Source organism: Ambystoma mexicanum, chromosome 14 (assembly GCF_040938575.1).
Source record: "Ambystoma mexicanum isolate Mex_15411 chromosome 14, UKY_AmexF1_1, whole genome shotgun sequence".
NCBI lineage: Eukaryota > Metazoa > Chordata > Amphibia > Caudata > Ambystomatidae > Ambystoma > Ambystoma mexicanum.
Genome location: NC_090940.1, coordinates 189781098 through 189806992, shown reverse-complemented (window position 1 = coordinate 189806992; position 25895 = coordinate 189781098). Strand labels below are relative to the sequence as shown.

Below are 25895 nucleotides of genomic sequence, written 5' to 3'. Positions count from 1 at the left end.
ATTGCATCTAGAGTTACTGCATTTTCTGTTGCCCCCTTTTTTGGCCCTCTGCCTTTGTGTTCAAAATCTAGACCCTGGTATCACATCTAGGTTCATTGCTCATCGCTTTATTGTCACAGGTACTTCAAATTCTAAGTGCTGAGCTCGCCCCAGGATAAAGACCCTGCCTCGACAAAGACCTCCCTGCCGACCTTTCCTCACTTCCACCCCATACCCTCTCCCCATAACTCACCCCCCCACGGTGCATAACCTGCATTCTTGCACCCAACTTCATGAACCACCCCTATACCCCACATCTGGCCGCAACCCATGACTCTCCTCAGCCCATCAGAACACTTCAACCTCCATCCTCCCTCTAGCATCTATTGAAAACAACTGCACTCCCATCGTCCATACACCCCGCACAATATCAAGCTCACAAGCCAGAGGAGCTCTCTGGCGCTCCAAACTTCACGAGCCCCCCCATCAACCCACCCAAACACACCACCTCCCATCTGCCATCTAGCATCTATTGAGAACAACCCCTCATGCCCCGTCCATACACCCCACGCAATATCAAACTCACAAGCCAGGGGAGCTCTCTGGCGCCCCAAACATCATGAGTCCCTCCACTACCATGCCATCCTTTTCCCCACAGAGGAACTCCCCACCCTCTCATTCTACCTCCCATGCCACCCTATGCCTCCCCTTCAGCCCCTACTCTACCCCCGCACACAGACCACCCCTTCATATCCCTTCTCTGAAAGTAGCTTGTCTCACCCTTTCTAAAACAGTTGCTTCATACTCCCCCCCACTCCCATCCCCCTTACCCTCTTTCACACTCCTATGGCACCAAAACGCTGAGAGTTCCTGGTCCTCCCCCTCGACCCTCCACACTTCACCCCTTCTCCATCGGTCCAAACTCCCAGCCTTCCCCACCCCTACCTTCAGACCCTCCCCCCCCACTCTCAACCCCCATGCTCTTGACTTCTCATCCAGCCCTCCTAAACCCCCACCACCCTCCATACTTGAACCTGTATCTACCCGCCTAAACCCCCTCACCTCTTGTGCTCCACTCACCAACCCCCCAATTCCCTCACCTCTTCTCACATACCTTCCACACCCGCCTACTCTTCCCTTCCCGATGTAACCCTTTCACCCAACACTCAAGTGCACAAGCATCCTGTCCCCCCTCTATACCACCTCTGCCAGTCTCAACGACCCAGAATGACCCTCCCACTGCCCCCTCCTCATCCGGCACCCATGTCCACCGAACACCCACTGCGATGAGTGTCACAAAATGCACCTCCCCCCACAAAGTCACCTGCATCCTTTTTAATGCCCGCTCCGTAGCAATAAACAAGACACTGCATCTTTGCCCTCCTTTCCTCTGACAATCCTGACCTGATTTTTATCTCCGAAACCAGGTTCTCCAATGATTTTGCACCAGTGGCGCACAAGGACCCCCCAACCGCCCTTGCTATTTGCTAATCGCCCACAATACACCCTCCAGAGGTGGCGCAGTGGCAATCCTCTACAAACCCCATTTCTCTGTCCCACTCGTCGAATCCCAGACACGCAACGCTTCTTGTGAATTCCTTCTTGTAAAACTCTCACTACCATCGACATTCACCCACAGCTTCCTTCTCATCTACAGACCCCCTTGGTACGACAGACATTTCGCCAATAATCCCTAGCTAGCATTCAAGTAAAGCACCCATCCCTTACACTCCTGGGAGATTTCAATATCTAGTTTGATATGCCCAACAACCCCATGACCCATCCTCTGGTCGACAGTCACGATGCACTCAACCTCTCCTAAGATACCACTGGTCCAACTCACTGAGGTGGGCACACCCTTGACGCGATTTTCAGCTCCTATGACCTGATCTCTATATCCAGTCTCCAGCCACTTATCTGGACAGACCACTTTGCCATCCATTTCTCAATCCACACACCAGCACCCCCTCTACAGCACCCCCTACCCCCCACCTCTGTTCACAAATGCTGGAATAAAGTCAAGGTACTCCCCGACTTGGCTGAAGCCCTGCTACCCCATCCCCCTGTAACGCTGCCCTGTGGTAGACCCTTAAACACCAAATCTTTTGACTCCTGACTTGACGAATCAATAATTCCACTCACCCCGTCGCGCCCCGTAACCTCACGCAAAGGTCCATCCCCCAAATGGTTCACGCCCGACTTGAGGACACTCAAAAAGCAAAATAACTCCTTTGAACGCAAATGGCGAGCATCTAAAACCGATCTCCGCAGATCCATGTTTGCTCTCCACCACCGTAATTACAAATCAGAGATCGAAAGGCCAAAAAAGCATATTACAATAAACTAATTCTGACCTGTGGCAGCAGCAGCAGCAAAGAACTCCACAAGATCATGTCCGAATTCGTGAAACTGACTTGCACCTCTGCCCGATCCAGTTCCACACAATCACTCTGCAACTCCCTCTCACTACATTTGTACAACACCACTCCTGACAGGACAGCAACCCTTAACTCCAAACTGTCCTTGTTGAAACCCTACCCTTCAGCGGCCCCTCCTGATCCCATTGCCCGACGCCCACTCGACGAACCCTTGACTATTTTAAACCCATCTCCAGAGACGTGTTCCTTGACCTACTAACAGCCAGCAGACCCTCCGGATCACCCCTTGCCCTGCCACTGTTCTGAAAGAAATATTCTCCTCTACGCAGGAGAACATGCAAGAGCCATACTAAACGACTCCCTCACCTCTGGCTTCTTCCCAGAAGCCTTTAAAATAGCGCATGTCAAGCCACATCTAAAAAAAAAAAAAAAAAAAAGCATCCCTTGACCCACTTGAGCCCAGGAATTAGAGACCTATCTCCAACACCAGATTTCAAGCGTAACTCATTGACCGGACTGCATACTCCCAGCTCAACTGCTTTGTAGAATCCAACAATCTCCTTGGCCCCGCACAATCAGGCTTCAGACCTCGACATGGAACAGAAACCACTCTGATCTCGATCTGGGATGATCTCAAGATCATGGCAGACTCTGAGGGTTGCTCAGCGCTCCTACTCCTCGACCTCTCTGCAGCCTTTGACACCGTTAACCATTCAATCCTCCTTGACCGCCTCCACTCCCTAGGAATCCGTGGCTTGGCACTCAAATGGATTGCCATGACTCTCTGCTCTCCTCTTCAACCTCTATCTGACCACTCTACCAGGAATCATCCGTGCGTGCAACCTCTCCTGTTACAACTACGCCGACGATGCCCAAATGATCCTATGAATCCTCAAAAGAAGCACCAACCCATGTCCTGACTATGAAGCTTGTCTCTGTGTGGTTGACCGATGGATGACGTGTAATTGCCTCCTTTTGAACCCTGATAAAACCGAAATCATGGTGTGTGGCAATACCGCCCTTCTCCCACAACCACTCCCATGGCCCACCACCCCCTTCCTCCGATATAGTGAAAAACCTAGGCTGCGCTATGGACTCAGGCCTGACCCTCTCCCGTCAGATCAATACTGTTTCAAAATGCTGTCACTATCACCTCAAACTTCTAAGATGCATTTTTCCTTACCTCTCCTACCCCAACAGACTCACCAATGCCATGTCTATTGTTATGTTGAGACTGGACTATGCCAACTCCTTATACCTGGCAGCACCGGCATAGCAATTAAAAAAACTACAAAAAGTCCAAAACGCTGCTGCCAAACTCCTCCTTGCGGAGACCACATCTCTCCCGCTCTTCGAACCCTCCACTGGCTCCCAATCGGATGAAGGGCCACCTTAAAACTGAATGCATTACCCACAAAGCAGTGCACAAGACAGGCCCAACATACCTAGAAGAGAAGATAAAACCCTTCCTCCCATCACACACCCTAAGATCTAGCATTGCCCTCTTTCTGGTGATTCCAACCTCTAATTCTGCCAGGATATGTGGATCCACTTTCTCAACCTTGGCCCAAACTCTGTGGCACTCACTCACCCCCACCCCCCTCACATATTCGACACACCCATGACTACATGCCCTTCCGCAAAGTTTTAAAAACCTGGCTCTTTCCATAATGCCGATTATGACCATCTAGAAACTGCTGAAACCATGCAACTTGATAACAAATGTTCAGAGAGGTCCTGAGCAATAACCCCACTGGATGTGGCTATTAAGTAACAAATAAGTTTACTCTGAACGAGGCAATCGCAAACGCGGACCTGAAATCCAGAACAGCAAGCTTGTTGGATCGAATCCTCCTCCCAGACACTCAGCTCTCATATCGTCACGCTAATTCTCTGCTACACCAACACACAATTAGAGCGCAGCTACACCCGTGGATCAATTTCGGCCTAGCTGCGCACATACAAGCAATGCTTCATGAACACCTCAACACTGATAAAACTCAGCTATACCCCTCGAATCGGCCTAGCTGCACACATGAACGTCCTACACGGGGCTAATGCAGCCTGAATACAGTCCTGGTGACCTGCCTCCAGGATGCACACTTTCAACTGATATCCAATACCACCACACCTAATGCTAGAATGCAGCTACCATCAAGCAATCGCTTCAGCTGCACACATAATCGGTGCACCCAAGCACCATATAACACCTTACTCTTTCGACTGACCTGGACTGCGTTCCCCCAGGGCGTTCAACCTACCAGCGCTTTGAGGTCATACCAATGATCTACAGAGCGCTATATAAATGCCAAATAACATAACATCCCGTGCTCCTTCCTCCTCGTGACAACCCTTTCTGCAATGCCCATGTAGGCTTCTTTCAAGTAAAGTGTTCAGTACTTTTTTCTTTAACGTGAAAGTTAAAACAAAAAATGGATATGCTTTGCTGTCTTTTCTCCAGTCTCTCACACGTTCATCTGCCAGACAAGGAAATCTGAGCACGTTCTTTCCGTCTCTGAGGCTACAAGTGACCAGGACTGTGCAAGTGACCAGCACTGTGCACTCACTGAGACTTTGTGCTTAGATACTGACAATTAAAGGTAAACTGGAAACTATGATTAAATGAAGGAGTTCATGGTAATTATAATGGTGTACTGTTATACCCCTAGTGCCCAGCACCCCCGCCTGTCCTGGAGCTCTGGCTGGGCAGTGATAGAGATTTTCCCTCCAGGGCTGGGCAGGTGGCATGTCGACCCATGTTTGAGGCAGTCACCCAAGGGAGGGGGCAGCACTCCCGGCCATCCATTAACTCTGGCTGGGGCACGATAGAGCTTTTACAGGGCACCTGCTGGGTCGGTATGGCCCCTGGCCTCCTAGCGAAGACTCCATACCCCCCTTGCGTGGCCCTCAGAGGCGACAACCAGGTCATTTTGCTGTGGGAGGGGGCTGTGGGCGCTGCTCGGTAGACCATAGTTTCAAATTTCCCAGTTCTATCCAGGACTCCTGGCGCCAGTCCTTGTTTATTTTGCATTGCGTGCCTATGCGAGCGGGTGAAGATGTTTTGCAAGCCCTGGGAGATGCTGGTGTTGCTGGACTAGTATCATTTTCCAGTTCGACCTGCCTCCCTCTTCTATCGACTTCAGCCGGCCCATATTGCTCACCAGTCTTGCCACTTTCTATCTCTGTCTGATCACTGTGGTGTACACAGGGCATCTCTTTCAACACAAGACTATTTTCCCCTGTTAGTCATGTGTTGTGCATATATATTCCTGGTTTCTCAGGTCCAACACTAATATATGCCCTTGCAGCATTGTTTGCCATCGGAAAGCGCTGGTTTGGCACAAAACGGATTGGCAGTCATTTTCTAATGACATCCCTTGCTTCAGGAATGCAGTGTGCAGGTCAGGTGTTTTCTGCATTGTATGAACACACTACGGATAGTGGCACCACCATCGATGAAATTGAGATTGGGCACCACTATAAATGTTACCATCTCTAAGAGAGCGGAGGAAGCAGCGGCAGCTCTTGTTGGTGAGGAAACCACCTAGATTAGACTTGCCATGTACCCCTTGTTTTTTTTATTTGCCTGCCCATGTTCTGAATCATTTTTTTAGTCTGCACATCACGTCTGCAATGGTCTTATAGCTCGAAGTCTTGCAAATGTTTTAAAAAGGCTGATCCGGTCTGTTTAAAAAAAAAAAAATGTTTTTATATAGAGAAAATGATCGAATGCTTTTACAAAGAGCCACCAGAGCATGTAATAATATCACACTTTGTGTCCTTGTGTATCTTCTGTTTAGATGTTACTATTTATATTAAGGAGTACGGCAAGGTGAATATCGACGTTGCTTATGGAGGTGGTTTTTATGCATTTGTGAACAGCAAGAGGTTTGGATTGGATGTCTGTAATTCAAAGACCCGGGATCTTGTTGATGCAGCAACAGCCGTGACTGAAGCAATTAAAGGCAAGGTACGGGATGCAGTGTATGGTGCAACCTCCAATTATTTTTTAATTGTATTGTATCTACTGGTAAGATTTTTCACAAAGTGATGTGCATATTAGGAGCAACGCCTGTCATAGAATGAGCAGATAACTCTTACCCAGTGAAAGCAGTATAAAAGAGGGTTTATTATACACATAATCGTGGGGGATGTAGAGCCTAAAATACAAGTTTCCAATAACCGTGCAGAAGGTTCCTGGGAAACTGAGGCAAATCAAGATGCAGTTTGAGTTGAGGAGAATAGTCCAGATTTCCAAGGTTTTACTTCACAAGGTGTACAAAGGTTACTTAAAATTTTGAATGGGTGGCAGAGCGCAAGGGATACGTTGATGGCATACTGAGCCGGGGTTGATTGACTTTTGGATGTGTTCATTTCTTCGCGTCCTTTTAACCCCTCGCTTTGCACAAATCTGACCTAGTTACCTTGGTGGTCCTTCTGGCCCCATCAGAATTCGATTAAGGTTCCCAGCTAGCTTTTGACTATTTTTACTTCTGAGCTTTGCTTGTATTTTTTGCCTTTATGCCTACCAGTCTTCAATCCGAGGTCCACAGGACACTCTCTTCTCTGAGCCCTGACACTTTTGCTGCACCTGAGCTCTGTCCTCACAAGTCTTGATGTATCTCTCCTTTTGACTAGGACTACTTTCTCTGGACATCATTGTCCACCTCCACCACCCTCTTCTTCCAATTACTTGCTGCTCCTCTCATCTGCCCCCCCCCTCCCCGAAAGCCTTAATTTCTCCTCTTTCACTCAGGCCTAGATCTGTCGCCCTTCTGTACATCTGTACAGCTGGTGATTGAGGTTCTAAAAGGTGAGAATCAGATCGACTACCCCTCTCTTTTAGTCTTGTATGGAACTTAGGAGAGAGTATCAGGAAACCTAACTGTATCAATGATTAGGAAATCGCCAGCGGAGAAAAAATTGCACTGAACAATTCAAATTGTAACAAGGGTTCTGTCTCTTTAATAGTCATAAAACGTTTTTAAAAAACCAACATTTGTGAAATAACACTCAATCATACCACTCATTCTACATACATCTCATCTAACAGGGGAATTCTAAAGTGAATCTAAATCTTTATAGACATAACATTGCTATTTGAAATGTGCATTTGTGACAGAGGAAAAAACCATTTGTTTTTCCTAGAACAGTCGACATATGTTTCGGCCCGTTGTGATGTACCACTTTTGTCAACGGTGGTCATCCAAATAAATGTAAGGCCATCTTCAGGACGCCAATTGCTTTGTAGTTGATCAATCTTGATCCCCATTTAGTACATACACACATCTGCAAAATAATTTTTCATATGTCAATGTAAATATATTCATCTTATATAAGACTTTGCTGTAAAACATTTGTTTTTGTAAAATGAAAACGACAGACCAAGGTGCATATCTCCCTAAAAACTCAATTTAAGAGCGATGGCTAGTTGTATATTGTGCTAAACCTACCTTTACCCCACTAAGACCATCTTAAGCTATTTAGACTATTGAGAAAATATACAGTCAAACGATGTCTCTAAACTGTACTACTACTTTCGTCTTGGGTTGGTGTCACTTAATGGGACCCTGTGATCTAAATTCTTTTTAGACCATTTGCCAGATTTCGAAATATATTAAATACACTTACAACTACTTTCGTATTGGGTTGATGTCACTTAATGAGACCCTGTGATCTAAATTCTCTTTAAACAATTTGCGAAATTACAAAATATTTTGAATAAACTTACATGTACACGTTCTATGTGACTGGAATTCTTCGTTTGTCTCGCTTGTCTGAGCTTGTTGCATTTGAATCTTCAAGCGCAGGTGTGTTTGGATTGCGCTCTATGATGCTTGTACCTAAAATTAATTAAAGGAACTCTTTAAAGAAAGCGCCTATGGATAATTTAGTATCGCTATTTAAATATATTACAGTTCGTCACTGGCCTCTTTTAATAGAGTGAAAAAAAGGGTAATGACTTACAAATTAGCATCCGCTGTTGATAGTTGTTAATGCCTTAGTGGAAAGTTGCCGGATGTCTTCTAGTAGTTTAAGCTGGACTGAAGGGCTGTGAGTAGATTAGTTACCTGTGGTAAAAAACACCGAAGCTAAGTTAGCCCGAAAGCACTTCAATGTGTGAAAAAACAATTGTACGAATGTTCGTAAAATAGAAGCTCTATTGAGGCTGAGAGGCACGCAAACATTGCAAGTGTCTTTATTATTGTTTTGAAATCCATTGTTGCCACAACCCATCGGTTTTTATGCCGTTGGTATTAAGTGTGCCCTGAAGCTGTTTGCTAGCCAACATATTATTGGATGCATTCTAATGCAAAAAAAGGACTCATTGGTTTCGTTGTTTTAAATCTGTGTAAGCCTATTGGTTAGTTACACTCCTGGAGGTATAAAAGACAGGAAAGGCAGGCAAAAGATATTTTCCTGTTACAATCACTCGGATCGAAAGGCTATTTGCCTTTAGAAATCGAACAGAAAGGGCGCATATTTTACCTCTATTAGCTCTTTAGTCCTCGGCAGGCATTCGCTCGCTGGCTGACTTGTCACGGGCTTCGGTAACAAAGCTTGAAGTGAAATTGAGTCTAATTTATATACGGTCACATGATCTACAGTTGTCGACACGTGATCGCCAGTCTATTGTTGCACGCTTAAAGGATGATGGAACTAGTAGTTTGGAACGCTACCGTGATCACAATATAATTGTTAGGTGTTACTGTTCTATATATTGCAAAGTGGTCTTTACTTGGGTTTGTTTGATCTAAGTGTGTACGTACGACTCGCGCGGTAGTAAAGATACTGTTGAAAGCCTAAATGTAGGTAAAACTAGTGATGTATAACATTGTGACCTATATTAGTTCAATTTTTTGGTTCGTATTTACCAAACGAGTTTTTCTAGATTTTATCTGATTTTCATATATCCGCTCAAATGGATTGAATGAACTAATTAAGACTGTTACTTTGTGTAACTTTGGTAAAGCGTCTTGAAAGAACTATTAGTCGATGTAATATTAGGCCCTATAACGGAGCCTAATTTCTAATTTGTGCTTTTTGAATCATGTTTCTATTTGGTATATTTGTTTGACGTAATTAGTGTTCTGTGATAATAGCGCGGGTGTCATGACCCTTGGGTTCGAGGAACCGCGTCTCTGTGTACCTTAAAGAAGTGTGTTCCATTCTATGCCGATATTAAGGCCATGTTTCACAGTATCAAGGTTATATATCCATTTCTGCTCGCATCTGGACAGGTTAAGGTCCATGTTGCCGCCCCTGGGGGATGGTTGGATCACTTGAATTACACACCAAAGTAATTCTGTATATTTGTGTTGTTTAAGGACATAATGTGCCACCAAAGGTTTGTTGTCTAGTTTGTTTCGAATACAGCATTTGTGTTCGCAGATTCTTTGGCGTACCTGTCGTTTGGTTTTGCCTATGTAAACTAAATCACATGGGCATTTAATAGCGTACACTGCCCATTTGGTGAGGCAGTTGGTAAAGGTCTTCAAATGGATGGTGGTATTACATAGTTGAATGCTTTTCATTGTCATGGTCTGTGCACATACAGAGCAATTGCCGCAACGATGATGGCCTATCACCGGTGGTAAGCCCCACAATTGGGTTTGGGTGGTATTTGCCTTTGGGGGTCTCGGATATGTGTGGACTATAAGATCTTTTATATTACGTTGCCTTTTAAATGCAAAACGGGGCATAGAGGGACTAAAATCCTCTGTTTTAATCATGTGCCAGTGTCTTTTAACGATTTTTCTGAGATGGCTGCTAATCGGGCTATATGTGCTGACACATGTGATTTTGTCTTCTTTGTTGCGTTGAATGGGTTCTAGACATGTGGTTCTATTCATGTGTAGTGCTCTTTTGTATGCCTGCTGCACAGTTTTTTTCGGGTAGCCTCTATCTTGTAGCCTTTTCTTTAGTGATTTTCCATGTTGTTTATACATCTCTATTTGTGTACAGTTTCTGCGTATACGCAGAAATTGCCCATATGGCAGGCCTTCTTTCAAACCCAATGGGTGAAAGCTTTGGTAATTCAGCAAAGTGTTTTTATCTGTCGGTTTTCTGTATAGACTGGTTGCTATGTCTCCTGTGTTTGTCTTTTGTATTTGAAGATCTAGGAAAGGAATGGTATATAAATCTGTGTGAATGGTGAACTGTATGTTGGGGTTTTGAGTGTTCAACCATTTATGAAAGAGTGCCAAATTGTCTGGCGTGTCTCTCCATATCATATAGACATCATCTATATATCGTAACCATGTTATGATTGATTTTGAGTAAGGATTTGCTAGATCGAAAATGGAGTGATGTTCCAAGTCGTCCATATATAAATTGGCCAAGTCTGGGGCGAAAGTTGCTCCCATGCTTGTGCCTTTGAGTTGATTGTAATAACGTCCGTTATATAAAAAGAAGTTTTCAGTGAGCGCTAATCTAATGCATTCTAATATGAATGCTGTTGGGACGCTGTCAAGTGTTCTAGTGCGTCTATTTAAATACTTAGCCATCACTCTTAAACAATCGTTTTGTGGGATGCTGGTATATAAGCTAACCACATCTAGAGTAACCAAGATATCTGTTGGATTTACATGGAACATTTCCAAAGTCTTAAGCATGCTGGTGGTGTCTTTCACATATGACTTCATTTGAGAAACAAAAGGTCTCAAAAACCAATCTGCATAGATAGAAAGGGGCTCAAGAATGGAATTGATAGCCGCTACGATTGGTCTACCTGGAGGTGTTTTGTCGTTCTTATGAATTTTAGGTAAGATATAAAAAGCCGGGGTGGTAGGGTGTAGATTGACTAGAAAATCTTTCTCTTCCGGATCTATCCATCCCTCTTCCATCGCATGTTTCATTAGACTGGCTATTTCATCTTGCAGCCTTGGTGTAGGGTCTTGTGCCAGTTCCCTGTACGAAGTATTGTCATTCAGATGTTTCATGACTTCTGTTTCATAAGCGTCTTTCCCCCATAGGACTATTCCGCCCCCCTTATCTGCTGGCTTGATTACGAAAGAATCATTTAGCTGTAGAGATTTGAGGGCTTCTCTTTCTGATTTTGTGAGATTATCTCTGGAATTGTTTTTGGTGTTAATAATTGTTTGGATTTCATGGGAAATCCTTTGTTCGAAAGCCACTATAGCTGGACTGACCATTGTGTTGGTTGGAGTGAATTTTGAAGGAGGTTTTAAACCTGTAGTTGTTGGTTCTTTTCTAGTGGACGTGGGATTCCGAAAAAAATACTTAAGGCGTATTTTTCTGTAAAATTGTTGCAGTTCCATTTCCGTCTCAAAGGATTTTGCTCTTGTTGTGGGTACGAAAGACAGCCCTTTGGATAGAACACTGATTTCCATAGCTGAAAGTACATAGGGACTGAGATTGAAAATGGGGACTACCATATCGGTGGAGGCCCCTGCCAGTTCCTGGTGTTCATTCTGGGTGGTCCTTGGTTCTTGTTGCGGCCCCGTTGTCCTCGTCCTCGAAAAAATTGTGGAGAGGGTCCTGCTTGGTCATTGTCTGAACCGCTGCTTGTGGACGCATTGGAGGAGTTGGAGAAATTTACATAAGGTTGCTTCCTGTTTCCTATGTTGTAGCCTCTACCTTGATTGGCTTTCTGTAAATCTTCATAGTAACTTTCTATCAGATATGGATAGGTTTTTGTCTCTTTATATTGTTCCACATCTTTCTTTAATTTCCAGATTTTTTTGTCTAGAGTCAGCTTCTTAAATTTGATGATCTCATCTTCTATTTTTTCCAGAGTTGACTTAACATCTTTGATGATTTTGTCTTGTTTGATTTTGTCTTCTAGTGCTGTTATTTCTATTTTTTGTAGGTTAGCTTCTTCTTCTGCTGTATCTATGATTAGTATCAATAGATCTCTTGAGCATTTGTTGCTTACCCCACTGAACTTGCATTTGAACTTCGAATTGTTTGTAAATACTCTTGGAGTGTTTTTTATTTGCAAGCCTTCAGGTATTGTACCTGCTTTTAGATAAGCTAACATTAGTTGGCCATGGGATTCGGTCCGAATTAATTTTTTCTTTTTCTGCATCAAAAGGTCAACATCATTTGATTGTGATGCAGGGACTGTCTTGTCAAGGTTTTCACCTAAAAGTAATGGCATACTCATTATCTTCTGGTAATATTCATCTGTGAAAGAAACTAAATTTCCACTGTCCATTTTAGCGGTTATCAGTACACTACTATACGTTTACAATCACAGTAAACCCAACAACCAAGGGTTGTCCAATGGAGGTTTTAAGTAATGGGTAATCCCTCTTTTTTGATAACGGGGGGTCTGATCTGAAGGAAGGGACAATCTTTAGAGAAAACAAGTGAGAATCAGATCGACTACCCCTCTCTTTTAGTCTTGTATGGAACTTAGGAGAGAGTATCAGGAAACCTAACTGTATCAATGATTAGGAAATCGCCAGCGGAGAAAAAATTGCACTGAACAATTCAAATTGTAACAAGGGTTCTGTCTCTTTAATAGTCATAAAACGTTTTTAAAAAACCAACATTTGTGAAATAACACTCAATCATACCACTCATTCTACATACATCTCATCTAACAGGGGAATTCTAAAGTGAATCTAAATCTTTATAGACATAACATTGCTATTTGAAATGTGCATTTGTGACAGAGGAAAAAACCATTTGTTTTTCCTAGAACAGTCGACATATGTTTCGGCCCGTTGTGATGTACCACTTTTGTCAACGGTGGTCATCCAAATAAATGTAAGGCCATCTTCAGGACGCCAATTGCTTTGTAGTTGATCAATCTTGATCCCCATTTAGTACATACACACATCTGCAAAATAATTTTTCATATGTCAATGTAAATATATTCATCTTATATAAGACTTTGCTGTAAAACATTTGTTTTTGTAAAATGAAAACGACAGACCAAGGTGCATATCTCCCTAAAAACTCAATTTAAGAGCGATGGCTAGTTGTATATTGTGCTAAACCTACCTTTACCCCACTAAGACCATCTTAAGCTATTTAGACTATTGAGAAAATATACAGTCAAACGATGTCTCTAAACTGTACTACTACTTTCGTCTTGGGTTGGTGTCACTTAATGGGACCCTGTGATCTAAATTCTTTTTAGACCATTTGCCAGATTTCGAAATATATTAAATACACTTACAACTACTTTCGTATTGGGTTGATGTCACTTAATGAGACCCTGTGATCTAAATTCTCTTTAAACAATTTGCGAAATTACAAAATATTTTGAATAAACTTACATGTACACGTTCTATGTGACTGGAATTCTTCGTTTGTCTCGCTTGTCTGAGCTTGTTGCATTTGAATCTTCAAGCGCAGGTGTGTTTGGATTGCGCTCTATGATGCTTGTACCTAAAATTAATTAAAGGAACTCTTTAAAGAAAGCGCCTATGGATAATTTAGTATCGCTATTTAAATATATTACAGTTCGTCACTGGCCTCTTTTAATAGAGTGAAAAAAAGGGTAATGACTTACAAATTAGCATCCGCTGTTGATAGTTGTTAATGCCTTAGTGGAAAGTTGCCGGATGTCTTCTAGTAGTTTAAGCTGGACTGAAGGGCTGTGAGTAGATTAGTTACCTGTGGTAAAAAACACCGAAGCTAAGTTAGCCCGAAAGCACTTCAATGTGTGAAAAAACAATTGTACGAATGTTCGTAAAATAGAAGCTCTATTGAGGCTGAGAGGCACGCAAACATTGCAAGTGTCTTTATTATTGTTTTGAAATCCATTGTTGCCACAACCCATCGGTTTTTATGCCGTTGGTATTAAGTGTGCCCTGAAGCTGTTTGCTAGCCAACATATTATTGGATGCATTCTAATGCAAAAAAAGGACTCATTGGTTTCGTTGTTTTAAATCTGTGTAAGCCTATTGGTTAGTTACACTCCTGGAGGTATAAAAGACAGGAAAGGCAGGCAAAAGATATTTTCCTGTTACAATCACTCGGATCGAAAGGCTATTTGCCTTTAGAAATCGAACAGAAAGGGCGCATATTTTACCTCTATTAGCTCTTTAGTCCTCGGCAGGCATTCGCTCGCTGGCTGACTTGTCACGGGCTTCGGTAACAAAGCTTGAAGTGAAATTGAGTCTAATTTATATACGGTCACATGATCTACAGTTGTCGACACGTGATCGCCAGTCTATTGTTGCACGCTTAAAGGATGATGGAACTAGTAGTTTGGAACGCTACCGTGATCACAATATAATTGTTAGGTGTTACTGTTCTATATATTGCAAAGTGGTCTTTACTTGGGTTTGTTTGATCTAAGTGTGTACGTACGACTCGCGCGGTAGTAAAGATACTGTTGAAAGCCTAAATGTAGGTAAAACTAGTGATGTATAACATTGTGACCTATATTAGTTCAATTTTTTGGTTCGTATTTACCAAACGAGTTTTTCTAGATTTTATCTGATTTTCATATATCCGCTCAAATGGATTGAATGAACTAATTAAGACTGTTACTTTGTGTAACTTTGGTAAAGCGTCTTGAAAGAACTATTAGTCGATGTAATATTAGGCCCTATAACGGAGCCTAATTTCTAATTTGTGCTTTTTGAATCATGTTTCTATTTGGTATATTTGTTTGACGTAATTAGTGTTCTGTGATAATAGCGCGGGTGTCATGACCCTTGGTTGTTGGGTTTACTGTGATTGTAAACGTATAGTAGTGTACTGATAACCGCTAAAATGGACAGTGGAAATTTAGTTTCTTTCACAGATGAATATTACCAGAAGATAATGAGTATGCCATTACTTTTAGGTGAAAACCTTGACAAGACAGTCCCTGCATCACAATCAAATGATGTTGACCTTTTGATGCAGAAAAAGAAAAAATTAATTCGGACCGAATCCCATGGCCAACTAATGTTAGCTTATCTAAAAGCAGGTACAATACCTGAAGGCTTGCAAATAAAAAACACTCCAAGAGTATTTACAAACAATTCGAAGTTCAAATGCAAGTTCAGTGGGGTAAGCAACAAATGCTCAAGAGATCTATTGATACTAATCATAGATACAGCAGAAGAAGAAGCTAACCTACAAAAAATAGAAATAACAGCACTAGAAGACAAAATCAAACAAGACAAAATCATCAAAGATGTTAAGTCAACTCTGGAAAAAATAGAAGATGAGATCATCAAATTTAAGAAGCTGACTCTAGACAAAAAAATCTGGAAATTAAAGAAAGATGTGGAACAATATAAAGAGACAAAAACCTATCCATATCTGATAGAAAGTTACTATGAAGATTTACAGAAAGCCAATCAAGGTAGAGGCTACAACATAGGAAACAGGAAGCAACCTTATGTAAATTTCTCCAACTCCTCCAATGCGTCCACAAGCAGCGGTTCAGACAATGACCAAGCAGGACCCTCTCCACAATTTTTTCGAGGACGAGGACAACGGGGCCGCAACAAGAACCAAGGACCACCCAGAATGAACACCAGGAACTGGCAGGGGCCTCCACCGATATGGTAGTCCCCATTTTCAATCTCAGTCCCTATGTACTTTCAGCTATGGAAATCAGTGTTCTATCCAAAGGGCTGTCTTTCGTACCCACAACAAGAGCAAAATCCTTTGAGACGGAAATGGAACTGCAACAATTTTACAGAAAAATACGCCTTAAGTATTTTTTTCGGAATCCCACGTCCACTAGAAAAGAACCAACAACTACAGGTTTAAAACCTCCTTCAAAATTCACTCCAACCAACACAATGGTCAGTCCAGCTATAGTGGCTTTCGAACAAAGGATTTCCCATGAAATCCAAACAATTATTAACACCAAAAACAATTCCAGAGATAATCTCACAAAATCAGAAAGAGAAGCCCTCAAATCTCTACAGCTAAATGATTCTTTCGTAATCAAGCCAGCAGATAAGGGGGGCGGAATAGTCCTATGGGGGAAAGACGCTTATGAAACAGAAGTCATGAAACATCTGAATGACAATACTTCGTACAGGGAACTGGCACAAGACCCTACACCAAGGCTGCAAGATGAAATAGCCAGTCTAATGAAACATGCGATGGAAGAGGGATGGATAGATCCGGAAGAGAAAGATTTTCTAGTCAATCTACACCCTACCACCCCGGCTTTTTATATCTTACCTAAAATTCATAAGAACGACAAAACACCTCCAGGTAGACCAATCGTAGCGGCTATCAATTCCATTCTTGAGCCCCTTTCTATCTATGCAGATTGGTTTTTGAGACCTTTTGTTTCTCAAATGAAGTCATATGTGAAAGACACCACCAGCATGCTTAAGACTTTGGAAATGTTCCATGTAAATCCAACAGATATCTTGGTTACTCTAGATGTGGTTAGCTTATATACCAGCATCCCACAAAACGATTGTTTAAGAGTGATGGCTAAGTATTTAAATAGACGCACTAGAACACTTGACAGCGTCCCAACAGCATTCATATTAGAATGCATTAGATTAGCGCTCACTGAAAACTTCTTTTTATATAACGGACGTTATTACAATCAACTCAAAGGCACAAGCATGGGAGCAACTTTCGCCCCAGACTTGGCCAATTTATATATGGACGACTTGGAACATCACTCCATTTTCGATCTAGCAAATCCTTACTCAAAATCAATCATAACATGGTTACGATATATAGATGATGTCTATATGATATGGAGAGACACGCCAGACAATTTGGCACTCTTTCATAAATGGTTGAACACTCAAAACCCCAACATACAGTTCACCATTCACACAGATTTATATACCATTCCTTTCCTAGATCTTCAAATACAAAAGACAAACACAGGAGACATAGCAACCAGTCTATACAGAAAACCGACAGATAAAAACACTTTGCTGAATTACCAAAGCTTTCACCCATTGGGTTTGAAAGAAGGCCTGCCATATGGGCAATTTCTGCGTATACGCAGAAACTGTACACAAATAGAGATGTATAAACAACATGGAAAATCACTAAAGAAAAGGCTACAAGATAGAGGCTACCCGAAAAAAACTGTGCAGCAGGCATACAAAAGAGCACTACACATGAATAGAACCACATGTCTAGAACCCATTCAACGCAACAAAGAAGACAAAATCACATGTGTCAGCACATATAGCCCGATTAGCAGCCATCTCAGAAAAATCGTTAAAAGACACTGGCACATGATTAAAACAGAGGATTTTAGTCCCTCTATGCCCCGTTTTGCATTTAAAAGGCAACGTAATATAAAAGATCTTATAGTCCACACATATCCGAGACCCCCAAAGGCAAATACCACCCAAACCCAATTGTGGGGCTTACCACCGGTGATAGGCCATCATCGTTGCGGCAATTGCTCTGTATGTGCACAGACCATGACAATGAAAAGCATTCAACTATGTAATACCACCATCCATTTGAAGACCTTTACCAACTGCCTCACCAAATGGGCAGTGTACGCTATTAAATGCCCATGTGATTTAGTTTACATAGGCAAAACCAAACGACAGGTACGCCAAAGAATCTGCGAACACAAATGCTGTATTCGAAACAAACTAGACAACAAACCTTTGGTGGCACATTATGTCCTTAAACAACACAAATATACAGAATTACTTTGGTGTGTAATTCAAGTGATCCAACCATCCCCCAGGGGCGGCAACATGGACCTTAACCTGTCCAGATGCGAGCAGAAATGGATATATAACCTTGATACTGTGAAACATGGCCTTAATATCGGCATAGAATGGAACACACTTCTTTAAGGTACACAGAGACGCGGTTCCTCGAACCCAAGGGTCATGACACCCGCGCTATTATCACAGAACACTAATTACGTCAAACAAATATACCAAATAGAAACATGATTCAAAAAGCACAAATTAGAAATTAGGCTCCGTTATAGGGCCTAATATTACATCGACTAATAGTTCTTTCAAGACGCTTTACCAAAGTTACACAAAGTAACAGTCTTAATTAGTTCATTCAATCCATTTGAGCGGATATATGAAAATCAGATAAAATCTAGAAAAACTCGTTTGGTAAATACGAACCAAAAAATTGAACTAATATAGGTCACAATGTTATACATCACTAGTTTTACCTACATTTAGGCTTTCAACAGTATCTTTACTACCGCGCGAGTCGTACGTACACACTTAGATCAAACAAACCCAAGTAAAGACCACTTTGCAATATATAGAACAGTAACACCTAACAATTATATTGTGATCACGGTAGCGTTCCAAACTACTAGTTCCATCATCCTTTAAGCGTGCAACAATAGACTGGCGATCACGTGTCGACAACTGTAGATCATGTGACCGTATATAAATTAGACTCAATTTCACTTCAAGCTTTGTTACCGAAGCCCGTGACAAGTCAGCCAGCGAGCGAATGCCTGCCGAGGACTAAAGAGCTAATAGAGGTAAAATATGCGCCCTTTCTGTTCGATTTCTAAAGGCAAATAGCCTTTCGATCCGAGTGATTGTAACAGGAAAATATCTTTTGCCTGCCTTTCCTGTCTTTTATACCTCCAGGAGTGTAACTAACCAATAGGCTTACACAGATTTAAAACAACGAAACCAATGAGTCCTTTTTTTGCATTAGAATGCATCCAATAATATGTTGGCTAGCAAACAGCTTCAGGGCACACTTAATACCAACGGCATAAAAACCGATGGGTTGTGGCAACAATGGATTTCAAAACAATAATAAAGACACTTGCAATGTTTGCGTGCCTCTCAGCCTCAATAGAGCTTCTATTTTACGAACATTCGTACAATTGTTTTTTCACACATTGAAGTGCTTTCGGGCTAACTTAGCTTCGGTGTTTTTTACCACAGGTAACTAATCTACTCACAGCCCTTCAGTCCAGCTTAAACTACTAGAAGACATCCGGCAACTTTCCACTAAGGCATTAACAACTATCAACAGCGGATGCTAATTTGTAAGTCATTACCCTTTTTTTCACTCTATTAAAAGAGGCCAGTGACGAACTGTAATATATTTAAATAGCGATACTAAATTATCCATAGGCGCTTTCTTTAAAGAGTTCCTTTAATTAATTTTAGGTACAAGCATCATAGAGCGCAATCCAAACACACCTGCGCTTGAAGATTCAAATGCAACAAGCTCAGACAAGCGAGACAAACGAAGAATTCCAGTCACATAGAACGTGTACATGTAAGTTTATTCAAAATATTTTGTAATTTCGCAAATTGTTTAAAGAGAATTTAGATCACAGGGTCTCATTAAGTGACATCAACCCAATACGAAAGTAGTTGTAAGTGTATTTAATATATTTCGAAATCTGGCAAATGGTCTAAAAAGAATTTAGATCACAGGGTCCCATTAAGTGACACCAACCCAAGACGAAAGTAGTAGTACAGTTTAGAGACATCGTTTGACTGTATATTTTCTCAATAGTCTAAATAGCTTAAGATGGTCTTAGTGGGGTAAAGGTAGGTTTAGCACAATATACAACTAGCCATCGCTCTTAAATTGAGTTTTTAGGGAGATATGCACCTTGGTCTGTCGTTTTCATTTTACAAAAACAAATGTTTTACAGCAAAGTCTTATATAAGATGAATATATTTACATTGACATATGAAAAATTATTTTGCAGATGTGTGTATGTACTAAATGGGGATCAAGATTGATCAACTACAAAGCAATTGGCGTCCTGAAGATGGCCTTACATTTATTTGGATGACCACCGTTGACAAAAGTGGTACATCACAACGGGCCGAAACATATGTCGACTGTTCTAGGAAAAACAAATGGTTTTTTCCTCTGTCACAAATGCACATTTCAAATAGCAATGTTATGTCTATAAAGATTTAGATTCACTTTAGAATTCCCCTGTTAGATGAGATGTATGTAGAATGAGTGGTATGATTGAGTGTTATTTCACAAATGTTGGTTTTTTAAAAACGTTTTATGACTATTAAAGAGACAGAACCCTTGTTACAATTTGAATTGTTCAGTGCAATTTTTTCTCCGCTGGCGATTTCCTAATCATTGATACAGTTAGGTTTCCTGATACTCTCTCCTAAGTTCCATACAAGACTAAAAGAGAGGGGTAGTCGATCTGATTCTCACTTGTTTTCTCTAAAGATTGTCCCTTCCTTCAGATCAGACCCCCCGTTATCAAAAAAGAGGGATTACCCATTACTTAAAACCGGTTCTAAAAGGTGCAATGGAGAAAACCTGGAATCTTTTATTGGCATTGTACTGTGATTGGGTGATGAGCACACGTAACTACTTGCGTTTGCAATACTGATTGTTCCGCAATTCCTCAGACCGATGATTGGAAAGTGGGCTCCACCATTTTTGTTATCAGTTTAAGTATGTCTCACTCTTAGTGTTTGACGGGTTAGGAGTGCCCCAAATAATGAAGTTGGTAATGAGGTGGAGACTCTGGCGGGTGCCCCATTTTCCTCTATCAGTGTTAGCATCACTTAACACAGAGTGGAAAATGTTCACTCGCCACTAGCCATTGGCTAGTGATATTTGACTCCTGGCGAGTAAGAAATGGTGTGCTGTGTGTATGTGTATATAATTGTGGTGGCAAGTGACTTTGTTATGGCTAACTAGTGGCTTGCAACTTGAATTTGTGCCCCCTGACTTACCAGGTGGCATCCCCTGACTTCCAGGATCTCACACCCCACTTCCTAGCTTCACCAAAGGAACTTCATATACCTAATTGCTAAATAAATCTCAACATATAGTCCAGATGCTGCATATTAAGAGTAGTAATTAAGGAATGTTCTGTGATGTTTTCTGCTTTATTAAATACACTAGACAAGGTTGTTGGATTAACAGCTGGCACAGTGTCATGCATTTATTTTCCTTTTAGAATGTTCAAACTTCATTTATCAATATATTGGGGATGCTACAATATATGTTAACAAAAATTGATCTTCAAACTATCACATTTTTATATAGAACTTCAGACAGGATTCCTCTCTGTTCGAAGTGCTATAATACAAGGTGTTTATTTTCTGTTTTCATGGTACTCAGTTGATCAACCTCAAAAGTATTAAGGGCTGATTCAGCACTGCCAGGATTCACACTTGCCAACTGCCTGCTGGTCCATGTCTAAGTGGACAGGAACTGCCAAATTGTTGGCCGCCCTCACAATCCATTTCACCCTCAGTTATGCCTTAAGATTTTCGCTCCCAGTCTTGTGGGGTTCAGAGGCTTTCAAGACAGGCGTCCCAGCCTGCCAGATTGTTGGCATGCTGTGTGAATAGAAGGGGGTTCTGTCACAATCCCTCTACCGCCTCGTCGGAGCCAAAGCCAAAGCAATGACTGCTCTCTTCGGCCAATGTCACTCTAGTAGAGGTCTGCATTTCTGTTATCACAGGGTTAGGAACCTGACCATGTCAAGGGAGCATAGGGATGCTTCTCAGACTGGGGCAGGAAGCCAAGCAGGGTGTTTGGCAGAGCCAGCTGTGATGAATCCAGTGGAGTCATCCCGGATTCCCAGGTGGTGACCTCCTCCCATGTGGCCAGGGCAAGGCAGCTGCAGACCGTGGGGGTGGCTTCATGAGGGAGGATTATCTGAGACGAAGTGGAGGAGCAACAGCTACATTTCAGTTTATAAGTTTATATGAGCGCTCTGTATTCTCAGCTATCAGATACATTTACAGTTCTGGTGCACTTGGGGATTAGCCCCAGACCTATGGGGACATATACGTAAATGTTCACAGATAACAAAATAGATACATTCAGTTTCAACCAAGCACAGTAGCCAATTGTGGGATCAATTTTGATGATGTAGACAGTTTTGAGTTGCAAGGTCTAGTATATAAACTTAACTGGACATCAACACACAGTACAGCTTAATCATTAGAAACAAATTGGATTTCTTTTTAAAATATGGTGAAGAAGACAATCAAATTACAAATTCATATGACAATAAGTTTCAGATATTTTACACTATCCATCTTCGAGGCTAATAAGCTGTCCTTTCTTTGTTTATAAGACTTTTGTATTCCTCTGTCACCTTGGATTCAATTCATGGAGATGAGTTCAAAAGTTCAAACCCTACTTAATCCTTCGCAGGCGTATCAAATCACATGGGCAAGTTGCTTATAAGGTCTCAACATGAGACCTCTCTTGTTCCTTTCCAAGATGTTTATACTAGCCTTGGAACTCATTAAACTGTCTACATCATCAAAATTGATCCCACAAGAGGATACTGTGTTTTGTTTAAACTGAATGTATCTATTTTTTTTCTCTGAAAATTTGATTATAAAGCTTAAAGTTGTTAATAAGATTGAGTGAAGACTTTTTGTAAGGACAAGTGTCCATTAGGAGTGAATGTGGGTTACCCGCTGGAAACCACAGGCTTTTGTCATTCTTCATGATGGAGGATCACATGGGAGGAGGGGCGATGTCATGAATTCACTGGATGCAATGAGTTATCCCCCCCCTTTCCCACGAGCAAGACCCCTATTACCCAAGATTTATTTTCATGAGGAAGAACCTCTGATGCCCCAAACCCTCATGGCATACTATCAGATATGTATTCTCACTGATGGGAGAAGTGAATCCTCTTCTTCATATTCCTTTGGGCCAAACACATAACCATAACGCCAACTCACACTGCTCAAATAGAACACCTTTTTCTTCTGAAGCTTCTTTAGGTAAAACAATTAAAAAGAACTACTCAAATGTTATAACAACATCTATGAACTTCAACTCCCAGAATTCACATAGTACTGAGACGAAGAGTATGCAGGAATTTGAATCGTGTACTAAGAACTTGAACCTCAATGTACAGTCTAGTTTTTCCAAAGCACCTGGGCACAGGACATTTAAACCTGTTGAGTGCACTATTCGGAGAGGCAGTGCAGGAGAAGACGTTGGCTCCTATTCAAGAGCTCACGAACGCGAAGTGCACATACTGATGTGGCAGGGCAGAAGAGGCCGCCACAGGAGGGACGCAGACACCGAGTCTTGAGAGCCGTGGAGACACTGGGAGCGTCAAGGAAGGTCCTTGGCACACAGAGTAGAGGCTGGCGTTCTTCATTTCGGATCCCGAAGGGAAGCAGGGAAGCAGACGTGCCCCCTCAGAACCCCCAGGGAGGCTGGAAGAACGTCTGCAGCCTCCAGATTAGGAAGCGAGTGGAAGCAGCATGCCGCAGAAACGTGAACCCGACTAGAGACGCTGGAGATAGCCAGCGAGTCTGCCCAAACCCAGTGGGGACTACGGGGTATTCCGGCAACCGTGCCAACTGCATTTTGAACATAATAGCATTGTGAATACGACGAAAGGCTTGTTCGAATACCAGAAGGCCAAAAGGCAAATCCAATGAACTGTGAACATATGAACTGTTAATGTGGGGCCAGACTTAAAGAAACCTTAACAATAGTATATATCTAGAACTGAAAGCCATACCTACAATATTGATACAGAGAAAGCATATGAGAAGTCCTGGTAAACCAAAGACATCGGGTGAGAGAAATATGAGAAATCCTGATAAGCAAGACAGCAAGCAATTGATATATATATATATAAGTCCTGGTAGGAGAGTAAACTAGGCAGTTGGCATTGCATAAAGGAATCTGGCAGGGGAGTAAACCAGACAATTTGCAAGCCCCAAGAATTGTTAAAGGAAAGATTGGCGTTTTTATATCGAACCCTGTAAAGTTGAATATTAAAGAAAGAAATTGTTATCCAGACCAAAAAGAAAGTAGCATTAAAGAATGACTGTTAAAGACTTGGTTGCCTAAACCGGAATCTTGTAAATCCAAACAAGATACCAAGGAACTGTTTTCAAAAGTGACTATTCTTCTTGTAATTAAGAATCCAGGGGAAGGGATCCACCCTCTGGAACCAAGTGCTTCTGACTTGAACAACATTTTTGTTGGAGTTACTTATTTCAGTTGTTAACACTTTTTGGCCAGTTGAAGATATTTTCCTTACACATTCTCATGTGTTTATTGTGTGAGGTTCTGGATAGGATGTTTTGGACACGAGGACAGTTTTTCAGTTATTGACATGACGCAGACAAACTTCTTAGTTTTAGTTTATAAACAGTGAAACTCCTCTCTAGCATAGGGTCATAGAGGCGTTTTCCAACCCCTTTTCTTTTAATGAACATCTTTGGTAGAAACATGACAACCTTGTGTCCAGCTCTCATTGCTGACCCCTCACACAGCCCTGCCCAAGAGGCAGGGTGAGGGAGTTGGAAATGTGCCAGTCTCTGTCCCATCTGCATTTACCTGGCTACCGTTGTCGGGTAACACTGTAAAGCAATAAGTAGACGAGAGACAGAATCTTTCAGAGCACGTCTTTATACTCTGTCCATAATTATGAGGCCCCCCCTCACCCACGCACACTCCTTACAGCAACTAATCCCAAAGTCTCCTTACGTTCAGAAAGATCACATATATATATATATATATTTCTGAGGCTTGTGGAATCTGCTTAGATCACATGCTGTGCATAGGCCGACATCTAGTGGAAGCTGCGGAGTATTACAGTTTGTTTTTCGAAAGTCGAAAATGGGCGTCGACACAGGCGTGCCAGTAATACTATCCCTAGTGTGACGTCCACTGTACCCAAGATCCCTCACGCGTGTAGGATCCTCAGATTGTTTTTTTCCGCCATACTGGTCGGAAGCATCTTGCGGAGTTCCCTGGCCTTAGCCATACTTTTGCTGTTATTATAATTATAATTCTTATTCATTCCCTTCCCCACCCCAACGTCGACCCTCAACCTCGACGACGGCTGGAGAAGTCATCGACCGTCGACTGCTGCACGACGGATCTGGGCCTCGGAAGGCAGCTGGCCTCGGCCCGGGCCTAGTAGGCCGCTGGCCTCGGCCCTTACAAGTAGGGAGAGTGGGGGGTGGTACATACTCTTCACTCTTGATATATAGTTACATTTTATATATTCCTACACTTAGCAGCCCGCTGCCTTAAGGTGCGTATGGAGGGTACCCCTTTTCAATTCTGCCCCAAGTGCAATCGCAAATACCCTTGGGTCGACAGGCACGCCACGTGCAATCTCTGCTTGCCGAGGGATCACCCCGAAGCGAACTGCAGAGCGTGTAGTAGGTTTAAACCTAAGACACTTAAGGACCGTTCGACAAAGCGTTGGGCCCACCACGCCAGGCAGGAGGCCATGGCAGCGGAGGGCGCCTTCAGCGATGGCAGCGACGCCGTACTTTCGGACGGCGAGGGCATTATGGCGTCGAAAGACAGCCGGCGAGCGCAGGTCCCCGACCTCGGAAGGTCGTCCGGCAGGGCGGCTATGGGGAAGACCCCCGGCGACGCAAGCGCTACACACCTAACACACACTAAACACACTAAGACCAACCGGACCTCGACGAAGTCGACTTCCCGGAAAGAGGCACAAAAAGAACGGTCCGACTCGGTGTCCTCTGGGCGCTCTCGATCGAGATCACCTCACGACGCAAGGCAATCATCCACTCTTGCCAAGAGTGCCTCGCTACACAAATTAACGGAAGTTCGATCGTCGGGAGACGAAGACGACTTCCACCCCCAGGCCGCGCTCCAAGATACCGAGACCGCGGTTAACACCACGAAGCACACAGA

General features: G+C 42.5%; 1 protein-coding gene and 3 long non-coding RNA genes across 4 annotated transcripts in view; 2 read left to right on the top strand and 2 right to left on the bottom strand.

The window, feature by feature from the left end:
• L3HYPDH (trans-L-3-hydroxyproline dehydratase) overlaps positions 1–25895 on the top strand; it is an 857007-nt gene that overhangs the window by 152739 nt on the left and 678373 nt on the right. The window contains exon 2 of the mRNA XM_069638894.1: positions 6158–6327. Coding sequence (XP_069494995.1) covers positions 6158–6327 — 170 coding nt within the window. The remainder of the gene's footprint in view (positions 1–6157; positions 6328–25895) is intronic.
• On the bottom strand, positions 7300–8432 carry LOC138527274 (uncharacterized). Its single transcript, XR_011283846.1, has 3 exons — positions 8325–8432; positions 8089–8200; positions 7300–7646 (listed from the first exon to the last, which is right to left on the bottom strand). It is a non-coding gene; the product is annotated as an uncharacterized lncRNA (long non-coding RNA).
• LOC138527273 (uncharacterized) lies at positions 12821–13953 on the bottom strand. Its single transcript, XR_011283845.1, has 3 exons — positions 13846–13953; positions 13610–13721; positions 12821–13167 (listed from the first exon to the last, which is right to left on the bottom strand). It is a non-coding gene; the product is annotated as an uncharacterized lncRNA (long non-coding RNA).
• Positions 19162–20294, top strand: LOC138527272 (uncharacterized). Its single transcript, XR_011283844.1, has 3 exons — positions 19162–19269; positions 19394–19505; positions 19948–20294. It is a non-coding gene; the product is annotated as an uncharacterized lncRNA (long non-coding RNA).